At 43.9% G+C, this 22,449-nt stretch overlaps 3 protein-coding genes across 3 annotated transcripts; 1 reads left to right on the forward strand and 2 right to left on the reverse strand.

Moving 5' to 3' along the window:
• The first annotated feature begins 612 nt into the window (after positions 1 to 612).
• On the forward strand, positions 613 to 10,234 carry aadac (arylacetamide deacetylase). Its single transcript, XM_053872832.1, has 5 exons — positions 613 to 1,076; positions 1,869 to 2,097; positions 2,403 to 2,472; positions 4,077 to 4,248; positions 8,439 to 10,234. The coding sequence occupies exons 1-5, from the start codon at positions 936 to 938 to the stop codon at positions 9,039 to 9,041; spliced, it is 1,215 nt and encodes a 404-aa protein (XP_053728807.1). The 5' UTR covers positions 613 to 935; the 3' UTR covers positions 9,042 to 10,234.
• A 1,156-nt stretch (positions 10,235 to 11,390) lies between these two features.
• LOC128763724 (succinate receptor 1-like) lies at positions 11,391 to 12,573 on the reverse strand. The gene is made up of 2 exons (XM_053872835.1): positions 12,549 to 12,573; positions 11,391 to 12,403 (listed from the first exon to the last, which is right to left on the reverse strand). Exons 1-2 carry the CDS (start codon positions 12,549 to 12,551, stop codon positions 11,450 to 11,452), a joined length of 957 nt encoding a protein of 318 aa, XP_053728810.1. The 5' UTR covers positions 12,552 to 12,573; the 3' UTR covers positions 11,391 to 11,449.
• Positions 12,574 to 13,825: 1,252 nt separating this feature from the next.
• LOC128763460 (succinate receptor 1-like) lies at positions 13,826 to 19,505 on the reverse strand. Its single transcript, XM_053872243.1, has 3 exons — positions 19,440 to 19,505; positions 14,869 to 14,910; positions 13,826 to 14,791 (listed from the first exon to the last, which is right to left on the reverse strand). Exons 1-3 carry the CDS (start codon positions 19,503 to 19,505, stop codon positions 13,826 to 13,828), a joined length of 1,074 nt encoding a protein of 357 aa, XP_053728218.1.
• Positions 19,506 to 22,449: the final 2,944 nt, after the last annotated feature.

Genomic DNA, 22,449 nt, shown 5'->3' on the forward strand with positions numbered 1-22,449 from the left:
TTTTTTCTGACTTCAGCACCAGTCCCCCAAAATGTCCAAAATGTGCACCGACTTGCTCTGTCTTGCTACCTGTCCTTAACAGAAAGATTAGACCATGTGTTATTTTATTGTGCACTTTAAAACTGCATTTTTTTTAAAATCAGCAAGTAAGAATATTCATAAGAGGAGGTTGGAGTGCTGTTTGAAAATCATTTTCATTCATAGTTGTAATTTTATTTTGTTTTTAGTTGCAAATGAGCTTTTGTTCAATGGCCTCGAATGGGCCCACGGGCCGGACGTTGGACACACCGGTGGTTTGGCGGGTACATTTCAGGTCAGAGCTAAAAGAATCTAGGATTAAAATCGGAGTTGGTTAGACGGTTGTACAGTTGACTTAGAGCAGAAGAAAACAGGAATAACAGGAATATAAACCGTGAACTGAAGTGACGTTCGTGCGACTCCGACACGAGACCCGGTCCTCGTGCGGAGCCAATGGAGGGCGGGGGAGTCATGTTGCCCGCCAGGATTCGAGCCATCTCCCCGGCTCTCAGGATCATATTATTAGCTTTGACTGCCTTGCAACAAGTCCCTGTGGGGCCGCGGAGTGCGGCGGAATCGCGCCTGAGACATAGAAGTGGTTGAAAAGTTGGATCAGGATCGGCCCATCAGTGCGCGCTCCCGTGTAAGCCGCTCCCACGCGCTTAGGAAGCACCTGAGGAATTTGCGGCGCGGGCCAAGGTGGGACGGTGCGGCATCGTGAGCGCGCCCTGAATTGATTCTCCAACCTCCACGGGACTGTCATGCACGAGCCGCGACGGAACCCGCCGAACAAGCCAATATCAACAAATGCGCGCTGTCATATATAGCTGCGCGTCCTGAGGGGGGAGGAAAAAAAAGTCTCCGAGGACCGACTTGTTGACACTTCACCGCGGGTTGGCAGCTTCCAGTGTCGTAAAATGAGGCTGGGAAGCATCATAGTTTTCATCGCCTTCTGCTCTTTCACCGCTTATTACATCTACGAGCCAATTCCCGAGGAGATTGAGGAGCGATGGAAACTCATGCTGACCAACTCTTTCTTCAGAACCCTCAGCCACCTGGTAAGAATCTGCTCCAAATCATCCTCATATTCTCACCTTAATAAGTCACCATCTGCTGAACATGCTGCTTACAGCAGATTATGTCAGATGATAATCCATGCAGCGTATAGCCCTCCTCACCTGTGCTAAGTATAGAGCACATTAATGCATTTCTAGCTGCTGTCTATTGATCGTAGTTGGAGATAAATACTCCAAATTATTATGAGAATCATAAGAGGCGAATTACTGACTCACAGAGCTAGTAAATATTGGCGAGAGAAGTAAAGAAAACTATGAGAAAAACAAACCAAAAACTTTCATTATTATATAAAATTATAATATATAGATATATATGTGTGTGTGACATTCAGCTGGTTATCTGTTATATTTTCTTACAACTGCGTTGATTCCCATGTAACATATAAAGTCAAATGATTGAAATTAAAATTCATGTTTGGACCATTTCCAGCTTCCTTTCCGATCTGAAGGCGCTGGCTCTCTTTCTTTCTCTGGACAGCAGCTTAGTGTAAATGACCCTTTGATGCGACTCATTCTTGTTGAACATCAGCTGACTTGCACCTTTGTCAGGCGTGGCTGAGCACAAGAAACGCTTTCATACTTCACCGTCAAAACAAGTAGCAGGATCTTTTTTCCCCAGCCGACTCTCCACTGTCCTCTGTGAGCTCAAACAATATCGATCAGGTCTTTGGCTCATGTCCTGGATCAAGCGCTCCAGTTGCTTTGTGGTTAAACATGATTTGTGAAATGACTGTTCAGATATGTGGTATTTTCCCACTGTGTATTGCCTCCCAGGCTGACCTCAGCGAGCTCTTAGGGCTGAAGGACTACATGGGTGTGATGTACATCATCACCCTGGTGGAGAATGTGGTGCCTGTCTCGGACAAACACGTCAAGGTCACGGAGGAGAGGTTCGACGGCGTGGAGCTGTTCTTGTACCAGCCGCAGCAGCCGGCCAGCGACGCTGAGCTCAGGAGGGCGGTGGTTTACCTGCACGGCGGCGGCTGGTGTCTGGGGAGCTCCCGTGAGTAGCACGGCTCTTATACTATAAACACCAGGACTGATGTGTGGCGTGGTGACACGGCTCAATACAGCAGCGCTCATGACAGCACCATGAAAAATGATGAGTCTGTAGGACCAGTGGGACCTTGCAGGGGGAGCCACAAGGCCCTAAAGACATGACATGCCTTTTCACTCAGGTCACGCTGCTCCTGCAATCTGCTGAATCGCCACACTAATACGACGAGCCGCGACATAGACAGAGAAATGAATGCTAAATATTCTGTGCTGCTTTCTTGTGTTCGCTGAAGTGTCTTGACCTCCATGCAGGGATGGGTCCATATGATCTCCTGGCCAGGAAACTGGTCACCGACCTCAACGCAGTGGTTGTTTCTGTCGAGTAAGTGTAGCACATTTCAGACTTAAATCTCCTCTATATGTGGCTCAAAAGGTAATGATAACATATTCAAGAATTCTGAATACATGTTTGCCGTCTTCACGTGTTTCATTCCAGTTTTAAATGGTATTTTCTTGGTTGAAGTGTTGTCAGGCTAGATAAGGGCTGTGCCACTAAATTCCTTTGGGGACCACATCATTTGCTGAGACTTGTGGGAGGGGCCATCGAGCCAAAGGTAGAAGGATAAATATTTAATGTAAATTCAATTTTGCTGCTTCAGTATTATAAATTAGGACACATACACACACACACACACAAATATATACATAATACATTTTTTTTGTCACAATAAACACAGTAAAGTTCATTATTTCAGTGATCCGATTGCATTTTGAGCTTCATAACTGCAAAACCCCAAAACCCAACATTTTATTAATAATATTTATTGATAAACAATTTTTTTTTGCAATGGGTGATATCTTTTTCTGACTTCAGCACCAGTCCCCCAAAATGTCTGCACACCTACCTGCTGGGACCAAGTATCGTACCTGTCCTTAGCAGAAAGATTTTCCAACAGAAAGTTTAAAATTTATTTTTTTTAATCAGCAAGCAAGAATATTCATCATTTAGTTATTAATTAAGAAAGTTGGAGTGATGTTTGAAAATCATTTTCATTCATAGTTGTGATTTTATTTTGTTTTTAGTTGCAAATGCACCTTTGATCAATGGCCTCGAATGGGTCCCGGGCCTGGCATTGGACACACCGGTGGTTTGGCGGGTACATTTCGGGGCAGATCTTAAATCTAGGATTAAAATCAGAGTCGGTTAAACAGCCGAATAGTTGACTTGGAGCAGAACCAAAGCAGGAATAACAGGAATATGAACCGCTGTTTGACTCAGGCCATGCTGCTCCAGCAATCTGCTGAATCACCCTGCTAATATGACAAGCTGCGAATGAATGCGAATATTCTGTGCTGCTTTTCTGTGTCTTGACCTACACACAGGGATGAGTCCATATGATGTGCTGGTCAGGAAACTGGTCACCGACCTCAACGCAGTTTTAAATTGTCAGTATAAATTCTAAACATTGGAAAACCTTTTCAACAGTGGATATAAAGCCATTTTTCAAGGTGTTTTTGAAAAAAAAAACTTTCACACATTGGAAGAATCCAATTTCAAAGCTCAAAAAATGTCTCATCACAATTTCAGAAGTAATGAATAATGGAAACTGTACGCTATGTTTTGGAGTTTTGCTCATGAGGGCCACATAAATACAGGCACAGGGCCACAAGTAGCACCCGGGCTCCGCTCTAGATTGGCATTGATGCGTCGATACTGCAGTGCTCTGGGAAGGACTGGCGTCAAATGAATTAAAATATAGCTAATGCACTACTAATATTAGAAAACGTTTCTATCCCGAGGCAAGGATGGCATAGTCTTGAGGGACTTGTTTACAGTGAACTGTGAGTGAATAACTGAACATCTGCTCTGTTGATTTTTTCTCACTAGCAACCATTTGAATAGTTTTAGTAATGGTAAATAAGTGATACTACATACCTGTTGGTGAAAGATGCTGATGCCGGGAATGACTTGCACTCCTTTCTAAGGTACCGCCTCGCTACGGCTCACCCCTTTCCCGTACCTTACGAGGATGTGTACCGCGCAGTCAAACACTTCCTCCAGAAGTCGGTGCTGGCCCAGTACTCGGTGGACCCTCAGCGCATTGCTATTTCAGGAGACAGTGCCGGAGGAAACCTGGCTGCTGCTGTCTCACAACAGGTAAGTGTTGCACTGTTGTGACATTCTGCTCTCTGTGACGTACCGCACACTTCAGACTGCAATGTTGGTGGCGCCTGGTACATTGAAGAAGGAAAATCTGGGCCGCGAGTGCAGTGGTGCTGTCTGCCATGTAGAAACGTCAGTAGTGCTTAAAAACGCATGAGGATCACTTCTCAACTAGTTTTGAAAATGGGCTGCAGCATGGAGACTGACTCATAAACCAAACTGGGCAATGTTCTGGACCTTGAGCAGTGGGCTGTTTTCGCCCGCGTGACCGAGGTTCCGACACCACAGCTGGTCTCAGCTGCTGCTTCTTGTCTCCGCTCCTCCAGGAGATCGGCTCTGTGGGCAGAGCTGCGGACACGCGGGCAAAAACATCACATTTAAGGCCAATAAAACTCCTGTGATGTCATCAGTTTGATGTGAGGAGGCTCAATATTTTGAAAGCATGAGGCTCTTTAGACCATAAAAATCCATGCTGCTGTATCTAAGAGTCACTGAGCGAGAGGACGGCCTCAGTGTGGCACTAAATAAGCCAGATAAATACAGCACCAGCTGCAGACTGGCGTATATGACTGATATGTTTGCTTATGTTACTGTGATCTGCCAAGGCGTTGGCTTGAAGTTCCTGACTCCTTCATGCACTGCAACATATATTAAACTGTTGACTCTTATTTAAAGATGAAAAATGCATCTTTGATTTGGGCGAATGGATGTAACTTCATGTTATAAGTGCCAATTTTTTTCGTTGAACTTTACTGGCCCAAAATATGACATCAAATTCTGCATGTCTCGGTGACTTCCTCGCTCTGCTTGTTGATAAACACATTTGTTTTGCCTCATTAAACGTGATAATGAGAAAAGGAACAGCAAGTTTTTATATCAATATAAACAGAATCATACGCAGCAGTTTCACCAGAGTTCATCCTGCAGATGAGGTGTTGAGTTCTTCAGAGGAAATCCCCTAATGATTTTGGGGTCTGGAAGCCAAATGCTGTTTCCCCATTATGGGGTAAATAAAACGTAAATTTGCTTTTTAACAACAGTTGGATCAACAAGAGCTTGAGAGCAAAGAAAGGGTGAATGAGGTGATGCCATACTTAGTTGTGTTGACATAGTTGCGAGGATATTTGTTGCTCTAGCTCTAGTCAACACTGTCATCCTTCACACGAACCACAACCTGAACCGAAGACTGAGGGGAAAGTCATCTTCCATTAGCCTGGCTTTTTTCGGCTTAATCGTTTGGAGATGTTTTGTTTTTTGTTCCTCGACTGCTCAAGGTTGTGTACTGTGCTTGGCTTGGTGTGTCCACTCGTCTTCCAGGACTAACAGGATCCAGGAGAAAACTGAACAGAGCCTTTCTTTCTTTGCAGTCATCCATTTGTTCCTTGGTTTAAACGCAGATTGTGCTTCGCTTGAATCATCCAGTGGAGTCAGCCGTTTTACTGGCGCCGATAAATATTCTGCCACTTTTCATCAGGACTGGTGGCGTCAAAGAGGTTGGAGTGACTAGGCAGTATTTGCGTGAATCTTGGCTGTGAGCTCGGCCAAAGCAAGGGCAGGGAACTTGCAGGGATCCAGTGTGTTGTCGCAGTCGGCCGAGGACAATCCACGATCCATGGATTTCTGATATAACTGAGAGGATGCATTTTTGTTTGGGAAGAAATAAAACGAAAAGTTTGCGAAGTAAATTAATATGTAAATTATAATAAAAAATGTTGCAGTTTATTGATATATATCTATATATTTGACAAGTTGCTTCAACTGTTGCAGTGCATTATGGGACTCATCACTTGTGAAACTGCTTTTAACCATTTGGCCTATGAACTTAGGTTGTGTGCCTTTTATACTGGGCCAGATCAAAGGTGTAACCTTTGCGACCATATACATTTTTTCTCAAGATCGAATAATAATAATAAGGAATATATATATGTATTGTGTGTGTGCATGAACAAGAGCCCATTCATTGAGAGAAAACAGTTCTGTCTTCTGTCTGAGTGTGACCCGGCAGATGTCAGGGCTAGTGCCACGGCTCAGTGATCAGAGGAGCAGAGCTTGTTCTTATGAAACCTCAGATGTGATTCAGGTTGAGGTGCATCACAGTTCGAAGGCCACTTTTTACCCTTTATGGTAAAAACTTAACCCGAAGACTTCACATAATCAGAGAAGAAGATCTTCCTCTCCTCAAATTGTTTTGTGTTTAAGTCCATTTCATCTTGGGTGTTTTCCAGTCGGTGATCTTTTTTTGTTTGTTTTGATTTTGCTCTCTTGACTTTTCGTTGCGATCCTAAAGTGAGGGGGGTGCAGGCAGTCCAAATGAACTCTTTATTAAATTTACTCTTTGCTGTTTGACAGTAGAGTGAGTCACTGTTTCTCCTCTCGCCCTCAGATTTGGTCCCCACACAATCAAGATGGCATGTTTGGACTGAGGATTGACTGTTTTTGTATATTTCACCCCCACTTATGCTTTCACTGACTCCAAATTCATGAAAACTGCACTACATTGTCTTTCTCAACAGAAACAAGGAGATTCAGAGTCAAATGAAAATGAAGTCCCTGTGACGTCACACTTTTTTTTTAAGGTTTTAATCCCCCAGTGTAGACGCTGTCGAGTGAAGACATCACTCTCATTCATTTAGATTTGTTGTACTGCTACTTACTTCAACTTAATAGTGTGAGTGCGCAGCTCACCTCTGAAGATCAGACTTTTAGTAGAGCATTTCACTGTGTTGTAGCTCACTGATATATGTTCAGGCAAATGTTGGTGAGCAAACAGAGAATTAGAAATGAACGAAAATATATGTATTTTCTGTACAAGCAAAGCATGTTTTGCCAGATAAGAGAGGGCACGTCTGCAAGCAAATAGAGGTTTGGGTGGACAAACCGGTCCTGAATGGGCCCGGGTGGCGCCGGCTTTCGTTCCAACTGATCCAGCACGCACGCACGATGAGATGAGATGAGATGTCAGCTAACACTAAACAGAGGTCAGAGACCTGATAGGTGGAGATGTGTGTGGCAGGTGGCTTGGAACAAAATACTGCAGCACCCGGGCCCTTTGAGGACAGGTGTGCCCAGCCCTGGTACAATGGAAAATGCATGAATGACCCGATCCACGGCGCAATATGAACCGGCGTGTTCAGACATGGAAAACAACTGGGTCAGAACCTGAAAAATTAGATCCTGAGCGTCGGCGGGTGTGTCGTTTTCTCTGTATACAAAAGTAAATTATGTTAAATTGTAAAAAAAAAAGTATAAACTTTATTTGCTGAGACAGTTACATGAACTCAGACTGATTGCAGAACATACCGTACAAGCCAGGCCGATGTCATCGTCCTCTATGTCAGGGGTTCTAAACCTTTTTGATCACAGGGCCCACAATTCCCAGAACAAATGGGCCCGGGGCCAATTCAATAGAACTAATTCATTACTCCTGATTTCACAACCATATTTAATCGACTTCGACATAACAAACCAAAACTTTGTGAAATGACATGAAACCATGTGAAAGTCCAACCAGCAGCAGAACATGGCGCAAGTCATGTTCATTAAATGTACTAAAGAAAAAAAAATACTTGATGGAAACTGTTGAGAAAATTGGACTGAATAAAATTCTGACTAAAATAAATATAATAAAACCATATCGAAATATCATAAAATAGAAATCATATATTTTATTTAAACTAAACAACAAAGATTTCAGTCAAGTGTAAATGCATAAAATGTTCAAATATGTAACTTCAAGACCTTCTCCAAAGTTGGTAACTCTCATAGATTTGCAGCTGTCCAGTCAATTCAGTGACACACTCCTGCAACCGTACCTGGCTAATGCACTAAAAAAGAGCGTCTCGCGTCAAACTTTTAGCGGCCCTCTAGGGGATGCTCGCGGCCCAACCAAGAATTAGTGCTCTAAGTCTCCTCATCATCAAAAGTCGTTGCATGTTTCCTTGTACAATGAATCTCAAAGAGTCTCAGTTATACAGCAAACTCTTGCACACTCTCTCAATCCTTGAAGCAACATCTCCTGGAGGCCTTTGTCACAAGACTGAAGTATTGAGTCTGACTTGCTCTCATGCATCAAATGACTTGGAGTTTCAATTGCTGCAGTGCATTATGGGGATCATACGAATGTAGGGTCGAGTTTTGGTTTTGGTTGGTGAATTCGGCTTTGACCGATTTTCTCTTCTCCGCAGCTGCAGAAAGAGCCGGGCCAGCAGGTCCAGCTGAAGGCTCAGGCCCTTATATACCCAGTTCTGCAGGCTCTCGATCTCAACACACCCTCGTATCAGCAGAACCAGGATATGCCCATTTTGCCCCGCACACTCATGGTGCGCTTCTGGAGCGAGTACTTCACGAGAGACAAGGCTCTCTTCAGAGCCATGATGGCCAACACGCACAACAATCGCGAGTCCTCCAGCCTGCTGAAGTTTGCCAACTGGAGCACCTTCCTGCCTGAGACCTACCATGGGAAGTATAGCTACGCTGCCCCGCCCGTGGCGCAGTCGGACGGGAAAACTCTGTCCTTTGCTGACCCGAGAGCGTCTCCCTTGCTGGTGCCAGACGCAGCGCTGCGCTCGCTCCCCAAGGCGTACATTTTAACATGTGAGTACGACGTTCTCCGAGACGACGGCATCATGTACGTCACCAGGCTCCGAGCCGCCGGCGTTGATGTGACTCATGAACATTACGAAGGAGGCTTCCACGGAGCTCTCATGTTCACAGTGTGGCCAACGGACTTTCTACTCGCTCGCCGCATGACGGAAAACTATGTGCGATGGATCAAAGAAAACCTATGAAAAACCTTTGACTGTCAAGCGGTGCAGAACATGATCCAGTCGTTGGTCTGTGTGGTTCCTAAGAAGGATTATCTTTTTCCACTAAGTATATTAGCCATGACATGAAGTACATTAGCGTCTTATTTTACTGTAACGTTAGCAAAAAGCAGCATTGTTTTTAACAGTAACCATTGGGGAGTCAACACTATTTACTGGCGTCTATAACCAAACGTTAAGCTGAATAAGAGTTTCTTATTCCAACAGCTCTAATATCAGGTGCATCAAACATGTTTGCGACAGTCATTTTATCTGATCAGTGTGCGGCAGACTGAACCACATTCCGTTAAGGCTACGTCAATCCGGGTAAAGAATGTCTTAAATACAACTCATTTTTCTCCTATCACCTTTTATCTGTCTCAAGTGGGTGACATGAATTTTCCGAACTGTTTATGTCTTAATCACGGCGAGTTTGCTTCACTAACCAACAAGTTTGATTTCATGAATATGCAGCCTTTATTTCCTTTCTTTCCGCGCGGTTGATATCCCTTCATTGGTCACTATTAGATTAGATTAGATTTGCTTAAGAATGTAATGACTCTGTTATTACCTCCGACAGCGCCTGTTCATTGTCAAAATCAAAAGTCAAAGTCAAAAAACACATTTGAAAGGGTGTTTTCCGAAATTAACTGGACAAAGACAAGCTGATTCAATGTTGGGTTCTTGGTCTTTGTGTCTTCATGTGGGAGTAAATTCTGGGTCACTACTGCCACCTGCTGTCCAACTGCGCTCATTGCTATCATATTTTTAATGCTTTATGGGTTTATAGAAGTAAATGTAGGGTAAAAACATCGAGCACAAAAATCACAACATGGGTGAAGTTCAGCTTGTGTGTGAACCAAAGGCCATCTTGAAATTGTACATATAGTTTTAGACCCTCAGTGATCCCTCTCAGTGCATGTTTACTGAGGTGATGGCTCACTGACATTGTGTCTCCCTGTAGTTTCAGTTTCCTGCCACATGCAACAACATTTGTCATCAAAACCAGCTCCAGCGAAGGCCTGTGATCTGGTCCTGTTTGAGAATAAACAGTTTTCATCCATGTAAAATATACACCCTTCATCCCTCCTTGTTGATATTTCTGTTCCTTTTTCGGGTTTTGGTTTGATAGAAGAATCATTTTTTCTTGTTTTATCGCAATAAATTCTCTTCCAAAAGTTGTGTTTTCAGTGTATAATCACACTTTAAAAGCCTAAACTTCCTGTTAAATTCTGAGTTCAATTTCCGTAAATGGAAACAGCATCGTCATCCAAACACAAACCTCTAAAAGTTATTGTCATTGAGGTTTCCTGTGCTGCAATATTCATGAACTGGACAGCGCGGGGAGTAAATGCTGCACTTTAACAAGGGCTTTATAGCGAGAACACGACTCCCTGCAAAGCATCTTGATCAAGTGAGTGAGTGAGATAAAGCACAACAGCAAGACTGCAGCCCGTTTTATCTCAGAAAATCTCTCACCACTTCCTCGAGTCGAGCCATCCAAACTAGAGTGACGTACTCGCCACGATGAAGTGGTTTCACTGAAATCTAATCCCCTCATTTCCAGGAGCTAATAACAGTAATGTGAGATGGATTATCCCAGACTACTGCTGACCCTCTGTGAAAAAAAAAAAACTATAGTTTTTCCTGTGAGGATTATGCTTACTGTAGAAGCATGTGCAAATTCTACTCTCACTCACTCTGGAATGCAAGAAGGCTGGAACAGAATCAGAACACTTCAGAATTTCTTTTTCCAATTCGAATGTGCCGAACAGAACTAATGGCACTGAAGTGTATTTTTATTTTAAGTGGCGCAGAGATGATCCACTCCATGATGACAGTGAGCTTGTCCCAAACACAGAGGGAGAGTGATCCAAAAGGTAGATCACAGAGATTCTGCCATCAGGACTATAGTTCTAAGGCAGTTTACTATCAGTCTCTGCCTCCATTAGACCCACTGGAAGCAGGATTGGTCCAGGAGCTTCCACCACCATTCTTCGTTGATCTAGCACTGATGTATCGGTACCTTTTGGGCGTCCAGAATCTCAAGAGAGTTCACCAACACAGTCTCAGGATCCATTCCATCTCCCGACTGCCCATGTCCATAGGACCAGGAACCAGAAAACAAACTCAAGAAGCTTTCAAAGATGGCGCCTTAAGTCATTGAGAAGAAGAAGAAAGAGGGAATAGCGACTGATCGTGACTGTGACGGAAGAGAATGAGAATACATCATTCCAAAAGGCTCCTCACCCCTTTATTAACAATTCAAGTTCTCCGAGTATTTCATGCGATCTTGCAAAGCAGCTTTTTACGGCCTCGTCTTTAAAGCTAGCATTCTGAAGTAAACATGCATGTATTGTGAATAAGATGGCCGCCGTTTTTTCATCTGAACCTCAAAGGTTCTCAGAGCTCGTTGGCTGACCTTTCTTCCCGAACAGCTTTCTGATCTTGCTCAAGAGGAGCTCCCTGAACTTGTCGCCCATGAAGAAGTAGAACACAGGGTTGATGACGCTGTGCAAGAAGGCCAGTGGGCGGGTCACGGTGTACGCAGCTTCCACGCACGCCTGGCACAGTTGCTGACTGCAGGAGCTCTGTGGAAACGCGATCCTGACGTTCCTCATCACATGGTACGGGGTGTACATGATAAAAAACATGGCGGCAGCGGACGTCGCAACCCTAAGAGGACGTGCGTACAACGCTTTCCTGCGCTGCACGGCTCGTTCCTGAGCTTGGAGGAGACGTTTGATCTGGTGGGAGAAGTAACAAAGGCCCAGCAGGGGAAGAATGTAACCAGTGAAGGTGAGTCCCAGACTGTAGTCAAAAGTGTTGATGTGTCCGTGCAAGCTGGCGAAATCGTTGCAGCGACTCCAGTTCCAGCTCTGCAGATCCTGCACCATCAGGGATATCATGGGCAGAACCTCCACGTTCACTACAAGCCAGCTGAGTCCGGTGATGACCAAGGCCGTCCTCCGCTGCAGCAGCAAGTGCCTTCTGGTTGGGTGTTTGATGAGGAGGAATCGATCCATGCTGAGCCACACCATGAAGAGGATGGAGGAGTAGAGGTTGACGTGCAACACGTAGCGGTTCAGGATGCAGGCCACGGGGTTGGTCTCTGACTCGTCGTTGGCGTAGAGGCAGGAGAGGCGCAGCAGGGTGCACAGGAAGATCATGTCCGAGACGGCCAAGTTGAAGAGGTAAATATTGCAGCTCTGCCACTTGGGAAGACAGAATATGTAGCCCAGGACCACCACCAGGTTGGCCGGGAATCCCACTGCAAACTCCAGGCCATAAGCAGGCGACAGGTAGTTCCGGTCCAGTATTCTGTGAAGCGCAGTGCAATTCCAAACCTGGAGGAAGAAGCACGCGTGGCGTCAGTAAATGAAACTCCAAACATCCTCAGACAGCTCACTTGCAAACATCGCAGCAGCATGCTTCTAGGTAGAATAATACCACCCTCTTAAGAGGTAAGAATAATGCAGTTTTTAGACTCACCATGTCGTAGTTACGTTATAAGAAGTGGCTGGTATGAATGTGGTGTGAGACTACAAGCAGTTGGAGCCTCTATTTCTACATCAGAAACGGTAAACACGGAGTTCTGCTGGTAGAGAACTGAGCGGGAAGTTCTGACGTCTTAGCAATGAGGAACTTTTCAGTTGCAGTTTCCTAACACAGAGATGAAAAACCTTCTAAGAATAATGGAGGATGTCCCTATCAGTGGCGTCATGTTTGAGTCTGGATGAGCCAAAATATGAGGAAAGTGTGTGTCTCATTTAAAGGCTTACACAACACTGCTTCTTCCTTGGAAACATCCTCTCTTATCTGCATTGTTCAGCTTCAAATACCACAGAACTAAGCCCCTGTTTCTTAGAAATAGCATTCCTTTAATAAAGGAATTGTTTATTTTTACCTCCACTGAGGAAGTTATGTCTGTGCTTGTCTGTTGTTCTCAATAATCCCCTTGATATACAGTAACTTCTGCCATGGCACCACATGTTTAGGATGTGTCATATGACAGTGCATTGTCATCACACCTGCTGTATGGAAAGTGTATCACTTTCAGCTGCATCAACAAAATTGCCACTGTATGTCAAAGTAAGACAATATGAGGCAACGTCCCCTTAAAAAAGCAGCCTTTATTGTGTGTATATGAGACATCTCATGAGGTGAAGTGACGTTACTCAGTCATTGGACTATAATGATAGTATAGCAGACACGCAGGAAGCCTGGTGGTTGTGATCACCAACCGCAATACGATGAGGTGAAGGTGGAGGTGAAGGAAACACATATTCCTAGTCCCAATCTGGCGACGCTCCGACACAGGAAAAAGGAAAACAAACAAAAAAATATGAATATTCTGGACGTTTTTTAGACATGCCAGTGGCTCAACGAATTCCCAGTTATAAAAACTGGTGTAGATAAATTGTATTGCAAAAGCTGTTTTGGAATTGTGAATGAACACCTCTTTATATTCTATACAAATAACATCCGACTTACGACCAGGATCGGAAAATAGCCGACGCAAGTGCTATAGGTGCTACTGTAGTGGTAGATGGCTGTGTGAGAGTGAGACGCTGGGATACTGTGCTGCCATAACTGTCGTACGCGATGCCGGGCTTCTACGTGCTGCAGTGCCAGACACTGAATTAAAAAAATTTAAAAAAAGCATCTGCTGGCTGTGGTCGTAAGTACGGCAGGACGTAAGTCGAGCAGGTCGTAAGTCGGATGTTACTTGTATTGGCTACTCAAATGAGACCATCTTGTCTCTGGAATCAAGAGAGCGGATGACCTCTACTTTTATCTTCTGACTGGCCGTTCCGTCTTAGTAACTTTCCGATTTTGCTCAAGAGAAGCTCTCTGAACTTGTCCCCCATAAGGAAGTAGAAGACAGGGTTGACGACGCTGTGCAAGAAGGCCAGAGGTCGGGTTAAGACGTACGCGACTTCGATGTACATCCTTGTGCAAAGCGGTGGCCGGAACCAGCTTTGTTGAGACGCCACCCCGACATTTCTCATCACATGGTAGGGAGTGTAGAGGACAAGAAAGATGGTGGTGGCGAGCATGACAAACCTAAGAGGTCGCTTAAATGTGTTTCTGCGCTGTCGAGCTCTTTCATGGCTTTGGAGGAGACGTTTGATCTGGTGGGAGAAGCCACACAGCCCGAGCAGAGGGAGGATGTAGCCGGTGAAGGTGAGCGCCAGACTGTAGTCGAAGGTGTTCACGTTCCCTTGTAAGTTGGCGAAATCCTTGCACTGACTGTTGTTCCTGCGGCGCAGGTCCTGCACCATGAGGGATATCATGGGCATCACTTCCAGGTTCACCACCAGCCAGCTGAGTCCGGTGATGGCCAACGCCGTCTTCCGCCGTAACAGGAAGTGGTCCCGGGCTGGGTATCTTATCAGCAAGAACCGGTCCATGCTGAGCCACAGCATGAAGAGGATGGCGGAGTAGAGGTTGACGTAGAAGACGTAGCCATTCAAGATGCAACCGACTGGCCTTATCTCGTACTCGTGATTGGCGTAGATGTAGGAGAGGCGCGGCAGCGTGCACAGGAAAACCAGGTCGGACACGGCCAAGTTGAAGAGGTAAATGTTGTAGCTCTGCCAATTCGGAAGGCAGAATATGTAGCCCAGAACCACCAGCAGATTCCCAGGAAACCCGATGCAGAACTCGATGCCGTACGCTGGCGGCAGGAAGTACTGCTCCACTACGTCGTGTACTTCTGTGCAGTTCAGCACCTGAGGATGTGAAGAACAGAAAGACAGAGCCGACAAGGATGATACAACAGCAGCGGAGATGTGGGTGCAGGACCTACCATGTTGATTTTGGTGGAGTAGAAAAGCGTCGCCTCGGTCCTCTGAAGAGTGAGTTTGAAGGTGCTCAGTCAAGGCGGAGGGCGGCGTATGAAAAGCAGAAGCTGTGTCATTTGAGATTTCTCAAAAGAAAGATGAAGCAGATTAAAGTCAGGATGTAGCAATCCTTATCTTATTCATCTTATTTCCATGTTAGCGTAATCGCCTTTGTTTTCACTTCAACCAGCACTTTGTATTTCACTATAGTCTATTTAAAGTTTCATGTTTTACCTAATGTTATGCAGAGGACGGATACCAGCTGCAGTTTAGGAGGGAAAATTGAGGGCCATGTAGACAGGCACGAGGAGCGTAAGAGCTTGGACAAGAGGTGATGCAGGGCAAGAAAATTGATGGACTTGTTTATCACCCTTCTAAAAACATCCATATTTATTGAACAGTCTGTCAAGGCAGTTCTGTGATAACAAAAAGAAATAGAACCCGGTGTCAGGCACTGTTTCGACCGGAGAAGGCTAATCTTAGCATTAGCATTGCTGTAGGCAGCGTCTAAACACATGAACTGGCTCATGTGTCCTTCAAACTAATTCACCACACATGAGCCAGTTTTCTTCCTGAAGCATCTTGCATCAAATTGCCTTCACCTGCTTCACTTGATAGAATTTCCGACAAGAATTCCTGACATCTCGACTTGCTAGCTTGTTTAAGGGCAAGCCTTGAGTCAGCTGTCCGGGTCAGGTAACCCGCATGTTTAGTTGGTGCCCAAAAAAAAGGGCACCTCTCATGAATGTATTATTGTTGTTGTTGGACCAGTTTGTTTGGTTTCGTCTCTCTCATCTGTTTATGTGCAATTAAACAACGGCATGGTGGTTTGATCAGAGAGTGAGAGAGTGAAAATGTTGACTAAAAAGTGTCCCTTCTATCTCTGTCTTTACCTGAAAATGTCCATTTAATTCTGAAAAGCACTTTCTCCGACCACTAAACTTCTCTCACTAGCTCTCAGAAAGACCTTTTGTTTGGATGCTTTTGGTCACGAATGTGGGAAAGAAAATTGGTACTTAATTTATCAAAATATTATAGTTAAGCACATAACCACTGCTGAGATCAAATTTTATTTTCCCTCCACTCAAAACAAAGATTCTGAAATATTTGCGGCATCGAGGAGACGTATATTAAAATACGTCCGATGTAGGAACAAAGCCATGACGTCAAACTGTGAATGGGGCACGGTTAGAGTGCTACAGTTATTGTTCACCTGATTTGTTTTCATTTAAGACACATCATTTGAGCCCTTTTATCAATTCTATGAAAATATTGATGTGTGTCATGTTTCACTTTATTTTGGCTGTCGGCCTCTCAAGTGCCCTTCTTCTGTCTCTGGCGATTGGAGAGTGAATTGTGTGTTTTGGCAACAGAGAACTCAAAGATGGTCAGGCAGCACATGATCGGCGGCTGGGAGACATGTGAGGCCGAGTCCATTTCTCTAAGGTTGGCCGAGCACGGCAGGTGTTTTAGAATGTGGCTGTCCTGAGGAGACCCGCTCCGGGGGGGACCGTGGTTTGTTTGGTTATATTACTGCGGGATTAGGAACACACGTTAGACATTCCTGTGCTGCCGTAGTTCCGTGATTCCTTCATTGCTGGGTCAACATCGGGCCAGAGACACAAGGCTGTGTTTGATCCTTTACTCTGCTGGCGTGAAGTCGCGTCGTTGATCTATCTATCTATCTATCTATCTATCTATCTATCTATCTATCTATCTATCTATCTATCTATCTATCTATCTATCTATCTATCTATCTATCTGTCTGTCTGTCTGTCTGTCTGTCTGTCTGTCTGTCTGTCTATCTATCTATCTATCTATCTATCTATCTATCTATCTATCTATCTATCTGTCTCTCTATCTATCTATCTATCTATCTATCTATCTGTCTGTCTGTCTGTCTGTCTGTCTGTCTGTCTGTCTGTCTATCATCTATCTATCTATCTATCTACGTCCATCCGTCCATCTATCTATCTATCTGTCTGTCTGTCTGTCTGTCTATCTACCTCTATCTCTCTGTCTGTCTGTCTATCTGTCTGTCCGTCCGTCCGTCCGTCCGTCTATCTATCTATCTATCTATCTATCTATCTGTCTGTCTGTCTGTCTGTCTGTCTGTCTGTCTATCTATCTATGTGTCTGTCTGTCTGTCTATCTGTCTGTCTGTCTGTCTGTCTGTCTTTCTATCTATCTATCTATCTATCTATCTATCTATCTATCTATCTATCTATCTATCTATCTATCTATCTGTCTGTCTGTCTGTCTGTCTATCTATCTATCAACGTCCATCCGTCCATCTATCTATCTATCTGTCTGTCTGTCTGTCTGTCTGTCTGTCTGTCTGTCTATCTACCTCTATCTGTCTGTCTGTCTGTCTGTCTGTCTGTCTATCTACCTCTATCTGTCTGTCTGTCTGTCTATCTGTCTATCTACATCTATCTGTCTGTCTGTCTGTCTGTCTATCTACCTCTATCTCTCTGTCTGTCTGTCTGTCTGTATGTATGGCTACCTATCTGAAACATTATAAAATAGTGCACTCTAGTGGTGAAGTCTGGTAATTCCACATTTTCTTTCCCCCTTCCATTCTCTCTTGGCTTCAGACATCGAAAAATCATAGGCCCGATCACAGAAATAATCTTAAAAGTTACCTTTCTGTCTTTAATTTGGGAGCGAATGACTTGAGGAGGTTCAGTTGGGCGGATGTTTTTCTACCTGTAGATTCAAATCCGACCTCGTCGCCCGAATGCGATGCTTAGTTTGACCAACAGAGGACAGTATTTCTCTAAAACGCTGGGCAATGCTCAGTAAGGAGAAGGGAGACAAAATGCACTCAGTAATTCAAAACGATGGAACGAAGAAAATATAAAGAAAAAGTGGTTCCTGATTTGAAACATTCCGGATTGTGTTCTGCGCCACTGTTTCTGACTGATACCTGCTTTTATTTTCCCGTCCAACATCCACACAGCTGCATGTGAATACAAGTGAGTTGATCCTACATAGTCCACTGTGTTTGTCTGAAATGTGAGGAACAACCAGTGTGTTCCAGACTGGACTGCTGCGCCTAACTTGAGCGAGAGTGGCTCACATTCTGGCCCGATCTAAATGAGCGCCCTTTCCCAAGGGCGCCACTTCGTCGTGTGGCGTTCACTGCCCCACTTCTGGAAGGTGACACAGTTAGCGGTTTAACAAGTGAACTAATTCACATGAGGCTTGATTGACATTTAGTGAATTAGATCAAACGGATGTAGCTAGTGTCCTTGTGGCCACACTCCCATTTAGCACGTTTGAGCATGATGTTATTCCTTTATTCCGAGTCGCTTAGAAAGCACGGCGGGAACATGTATGTGTCAAAACGAGGAATTGTGGTCAGTTTATTTTATATCTCATATTGATTTAATAATGAATTATTCCCTGAGAACTCTGCTCCAATTCTGCTGAGATCAGTTAAACCTTGGAGGAACAATGTAAAGAGGTCAGTTTGTGGTGTGTTTTGAAGAGTCTGTTCCTCATGCTGGACAGATACTAAACACACCTAAACACACCTAGTCTGCTACAAGCTTGCCACGTAAAAAGGTGCGTGACAAAGCTCCTGAACGACGCATAAATATTCAATATGAAAAGATCTTGTATTGTCTACAAGGTTGGTTCTGTTGGATTCAAACTTATAAGAAGTGTAAAACTATTTCCAAGTGAAGAAGGTGCCTTGATGACATCACGAGAGGAATATCCTGTCTCTGATCTGTGTGGTGTCAAAGTCAACAAGTGCTTCAGCTATTAAATCAAGGAAGAAAAAAGACATGCCGATACTCCATTTAAGTGTGAGCCTGTTTTTTCTTCCCCAAAGATGCAGACCTTCATAAAAACTGGCTGAAGCTAGTTCAGTGAACAAACACCGATGCTGTCGCTTGGTTTTCAAATGAAAACAAACAGGTGAAGATGACATCATCGTAAGAGGACGACAGTCAGCTGAGCGTGTAGGCAGGGTTGGTTCCTCTGGTTACATCAACCGAGCATCACACTCATCTGCATCAGAATGGCATTTATGGTTGTTCAGTGAAACAAAATGATTTTGCCAATATTTGTTTCTTCTTCTTTTCCTTTTGGCTTCTCCCTCCCTGTTATGAAAGAACTGCATTGACAGACTGTTCCTCCATCTCACCCTGTCTTCTCCTCATGTCCTCCTTCACCATCTCCATAAATCTCCTCTTTGGCCTTGTTTCTACATAATAATTTTTTTTTCTTCCTCATTGTGTCTTGGTGGAAACAGTGTCACAGACCTTTTGAGGCGCATGAGTGAGACAAGGTCCATCCGTGCAATTCAAAAAAAGATATTTAAAGGGTGGATATTAATTCATCAGTCTCCTGCGAACGTTCTCGCCCTCCTCTGGTGAGTGTCATCTCTCCCTCTCCCTCGATCTCATTCAGACATCAAACCCCAGCGCGCTGTCATAAGCCCGAGTCCGAGGCTGCTTCAATAATTCATCGAGTGTTTGCTGGAGCGGCGGTCAAGCCCGGACAGAGGTGAGATCGCAGGCTTCACCGGGAGCCCACTGATCTCTCCGCCTCGAACAGGCTCATTAGGGCTTCTCTTCTGTAAAGAGTCCATGCTGTTAGATCCGTGTCAGAGGGAGGCATCCGTCATCATCGAATTAGGTTCACATTACTGCTGCTGCTGCTGGGGGATGAAGTAATAATCAGATTTGAGGCAACAGTTGTGAAGACGTTGGTCAGACTATTGAGTCCAGTGCAGGGATGCTAAAAAACTTTTCCATTGGCTGTCAGGTTGGACACTTCCCATTTCACTTAGCACTGTTACACACGTTTTGGGAGACTTGTGAACAGTGATGCGTGCTACTCTTACTGTTACTATTTCATACAAAGTAATCATATTAAAGTTACTTATCTAAGTCACTGTGCATTACTAATGTTGCCATTGTCTGGAAGAGAAACATCATCGGCATGACATCATGTGCGGGACACGCCAGTCACGTTTCCAACACGCGGGCAGCTCATGTGCCAATCCTCCGGCTACATGTGTAAATAAGCTGAAAATACAGCCACTACTTTGAACTACTAGTAGTTCCACCAACACTACTAGTGTAGTTCCACCAACACGCGGAAATCACTGGTTAAAGACAACGAAATAAAGTAGCCTCGCAAATGTGTCAAAAGTGTGGACTCAAAAAACTATCTACCAGTTTTTAAAATCCTCTTGATAGGTCAAGTTAAACAACACTTATGACAGATTTTTCAACTTTTATGAATTATTTTTTCTTTGGTGCAGGAAAAAACGGTACTGATGTGATGTACTGATGTTGCATTTTCTCTCGAAAGTCAGAAATAAAATGATCCTCCGGCGTGACGGAGCGTAGAGGCGAGTAACAGCAGCCACTTAAGTGCAACAGGAGACGTGACACACTGAGACTTTATAAACATCTGCCTCGCAGTTAAAAAAAAGCAAAAAAGTTTACATTTTATTGTATAAATGGCAATATATCACTTGTTTTGTTTTCATTGCTTTTTGTGAGTGACCAATGGGTTACAGTGTGTCAAAGCAAAACATTGACTGTCCATTCCTATAACTGAGATTGTGCTAAAAATAAAAAATAAAAAAGACCCCAAACATGGAAAACACTGGACCCGCAAGAATTCCAACCTCAAAATTGACAAAATATATTGTTTAGGCAATGATAGATGTAGTCAAATGAATGCCAAATGTAACTTGACAAGTAACTTGTAATCTAACTTAGTTACTTTTAAATTCAAGTTATCAGTAAAGTAACTAAGTTACTTTTTGAGGGAGTAATGAGTCATCACTAGTCAGATTACTTTTTCAAAGTAACTGTGGCAACACTGCTTGTGAATTATGAAATGCCATTGTGTGTTCCAGATATTAACCACGGTCGGAATAAGGAGAATTTCCTGCGCAGCCTTTCAGTCCACCAAAGGGTTTTCCACAGAGGTTGTCGATGCGATGTAATTGAATGACAGCTCAAGGTGGACGTTCATGTCGTGTCGGTATCATGTTCTGTCACAGCCAATTGTTTAACATACGTGGAGGGGGTGTGTGCTGTGTCAGGAGCTTTCAGTGTCACGGGTTTGAAAGCTACTGTCTTCAGGGACATGTGAATTTAATACCAGCGTCAAGTCAGCTTAATGTAATACAAGTCACCGTACATAATGCCGAGCTACGATTTCCTGTCCTCCGCGGGGCCGTAAATCTAACCTTGTCGTGTTTTCGGTTATTGCTCTTATAAGCTAAAAGAAGTGCCCATCTGTGGCTGAGTGGAAATGATGATTCACCGCTGGAGAGGTTTTTTTTCTCGCAAATAAACATGCAGGAGACAATCTGCTTTTAGTTGCTTTTAACAGTAGCTTCGGGGGAGAGGTAGCTTCGGCTGAAGGGATTTTTTTTTTACAAGCTATGAAAGCAGCTCCCTAAATTACGTGGGCAGTGTGCAACAGGAAAGTAAAATCTGTGTGAGATTTACTGTCTCCTCATTTAGTGGGCTCTTTAATGGGATGCGGGAGTCACTTTTGAATTCGCTTTATGTACAGTGTGGTCGAGTGAGTCTTTTCATTTGGGTTAAAAACATCTTTCCAGAATTATTGTATTGTTTAGACTCTGCAGATAAAAGACAAAACAACCTCCAGTTGAAGTTAACCTTTTAAATCAATGTTTAATTCAAATATGAGTCTGTGAGGAAGAAACCTGTTATAAACATTTATAGCCTGAATCCCCCAAATGTCTCAGACAGTCTAGTAATGGGTCCCTTTTTCCCCGCGGCGTTTCCCCAGGCGCAGAATTTGTCCTCAAGTTTGGTGCAAAATCTGGGGGGCAGAGATGCGACGTTTGTAATTAGCATTTCGGCTCGCATTGTGGCTGATGATGACATTGAAGTGCTGTACGATCTTGTCATGACTCTTTACAAGCACCAGTGTTGGATCTAAGAAGCTAAACTCTTAATTTGCCGACGTTTTAGGTTCCATTGTTTCCTTTCACTCATGGCAGATTTTCGTTGTTGACGCTAACAACAATGGCTGCTGCAGCAACCCGACTGACATCTATCCAATCAGCAGCGCCCGTGGGCCAGTCACATGTGTCACTATTGGCTCCCTTTGTTGGAGACGTGGGCAAAGTGCGGCCTGGGGGCCAAATGCAGCCCCTTGACTGTATTTATGTGGCCCTCCTGGAGTCAGAGTAAAATGATAAAACCGATCACGTCGGAATGTTTCTGACATTTTTGTTTTGTTTTTTGATCCTCATGATGCAACCTAAACATAACTTCCTCTTTTTATTTTATTTTTTAAAATTGTTTAAATTGTCGTTTCCGTTGACTATTTTAGGAGTATTTCTTGTCCCTGAAAATACATCAGAATTGAAAGTAGATTTTGAAATGTATGAGACACATTGTGAATCTTTAAATTGAATGTGGTTTAAATTCAGTAAAAACACAACAAACCAACATTTTCTGTGCATTTTATAAAGTGATGGGGCCTTAAGAAATTCAATTGCCCACCCCCGCTTTGGGGCCCAGCGATGGCTGACA

The sequence above is a fragment of the Synchiropus splendidus genome, chromosome 8, assembly GCF_027744825.2.
Source record: "Synchiropus splendidus isolate RoL2022-P1 chromosome 8, RoL_Sspl_1.0, whole genome shotgun sequence".
In the NCBI taxonomy this organism is placed as follows: Eukaryota; Metazoa; Chordata; class Actinopteri; order Syngnathiformes; family Callionymidae; genus Synchiropus; species Synchiropus splendidus.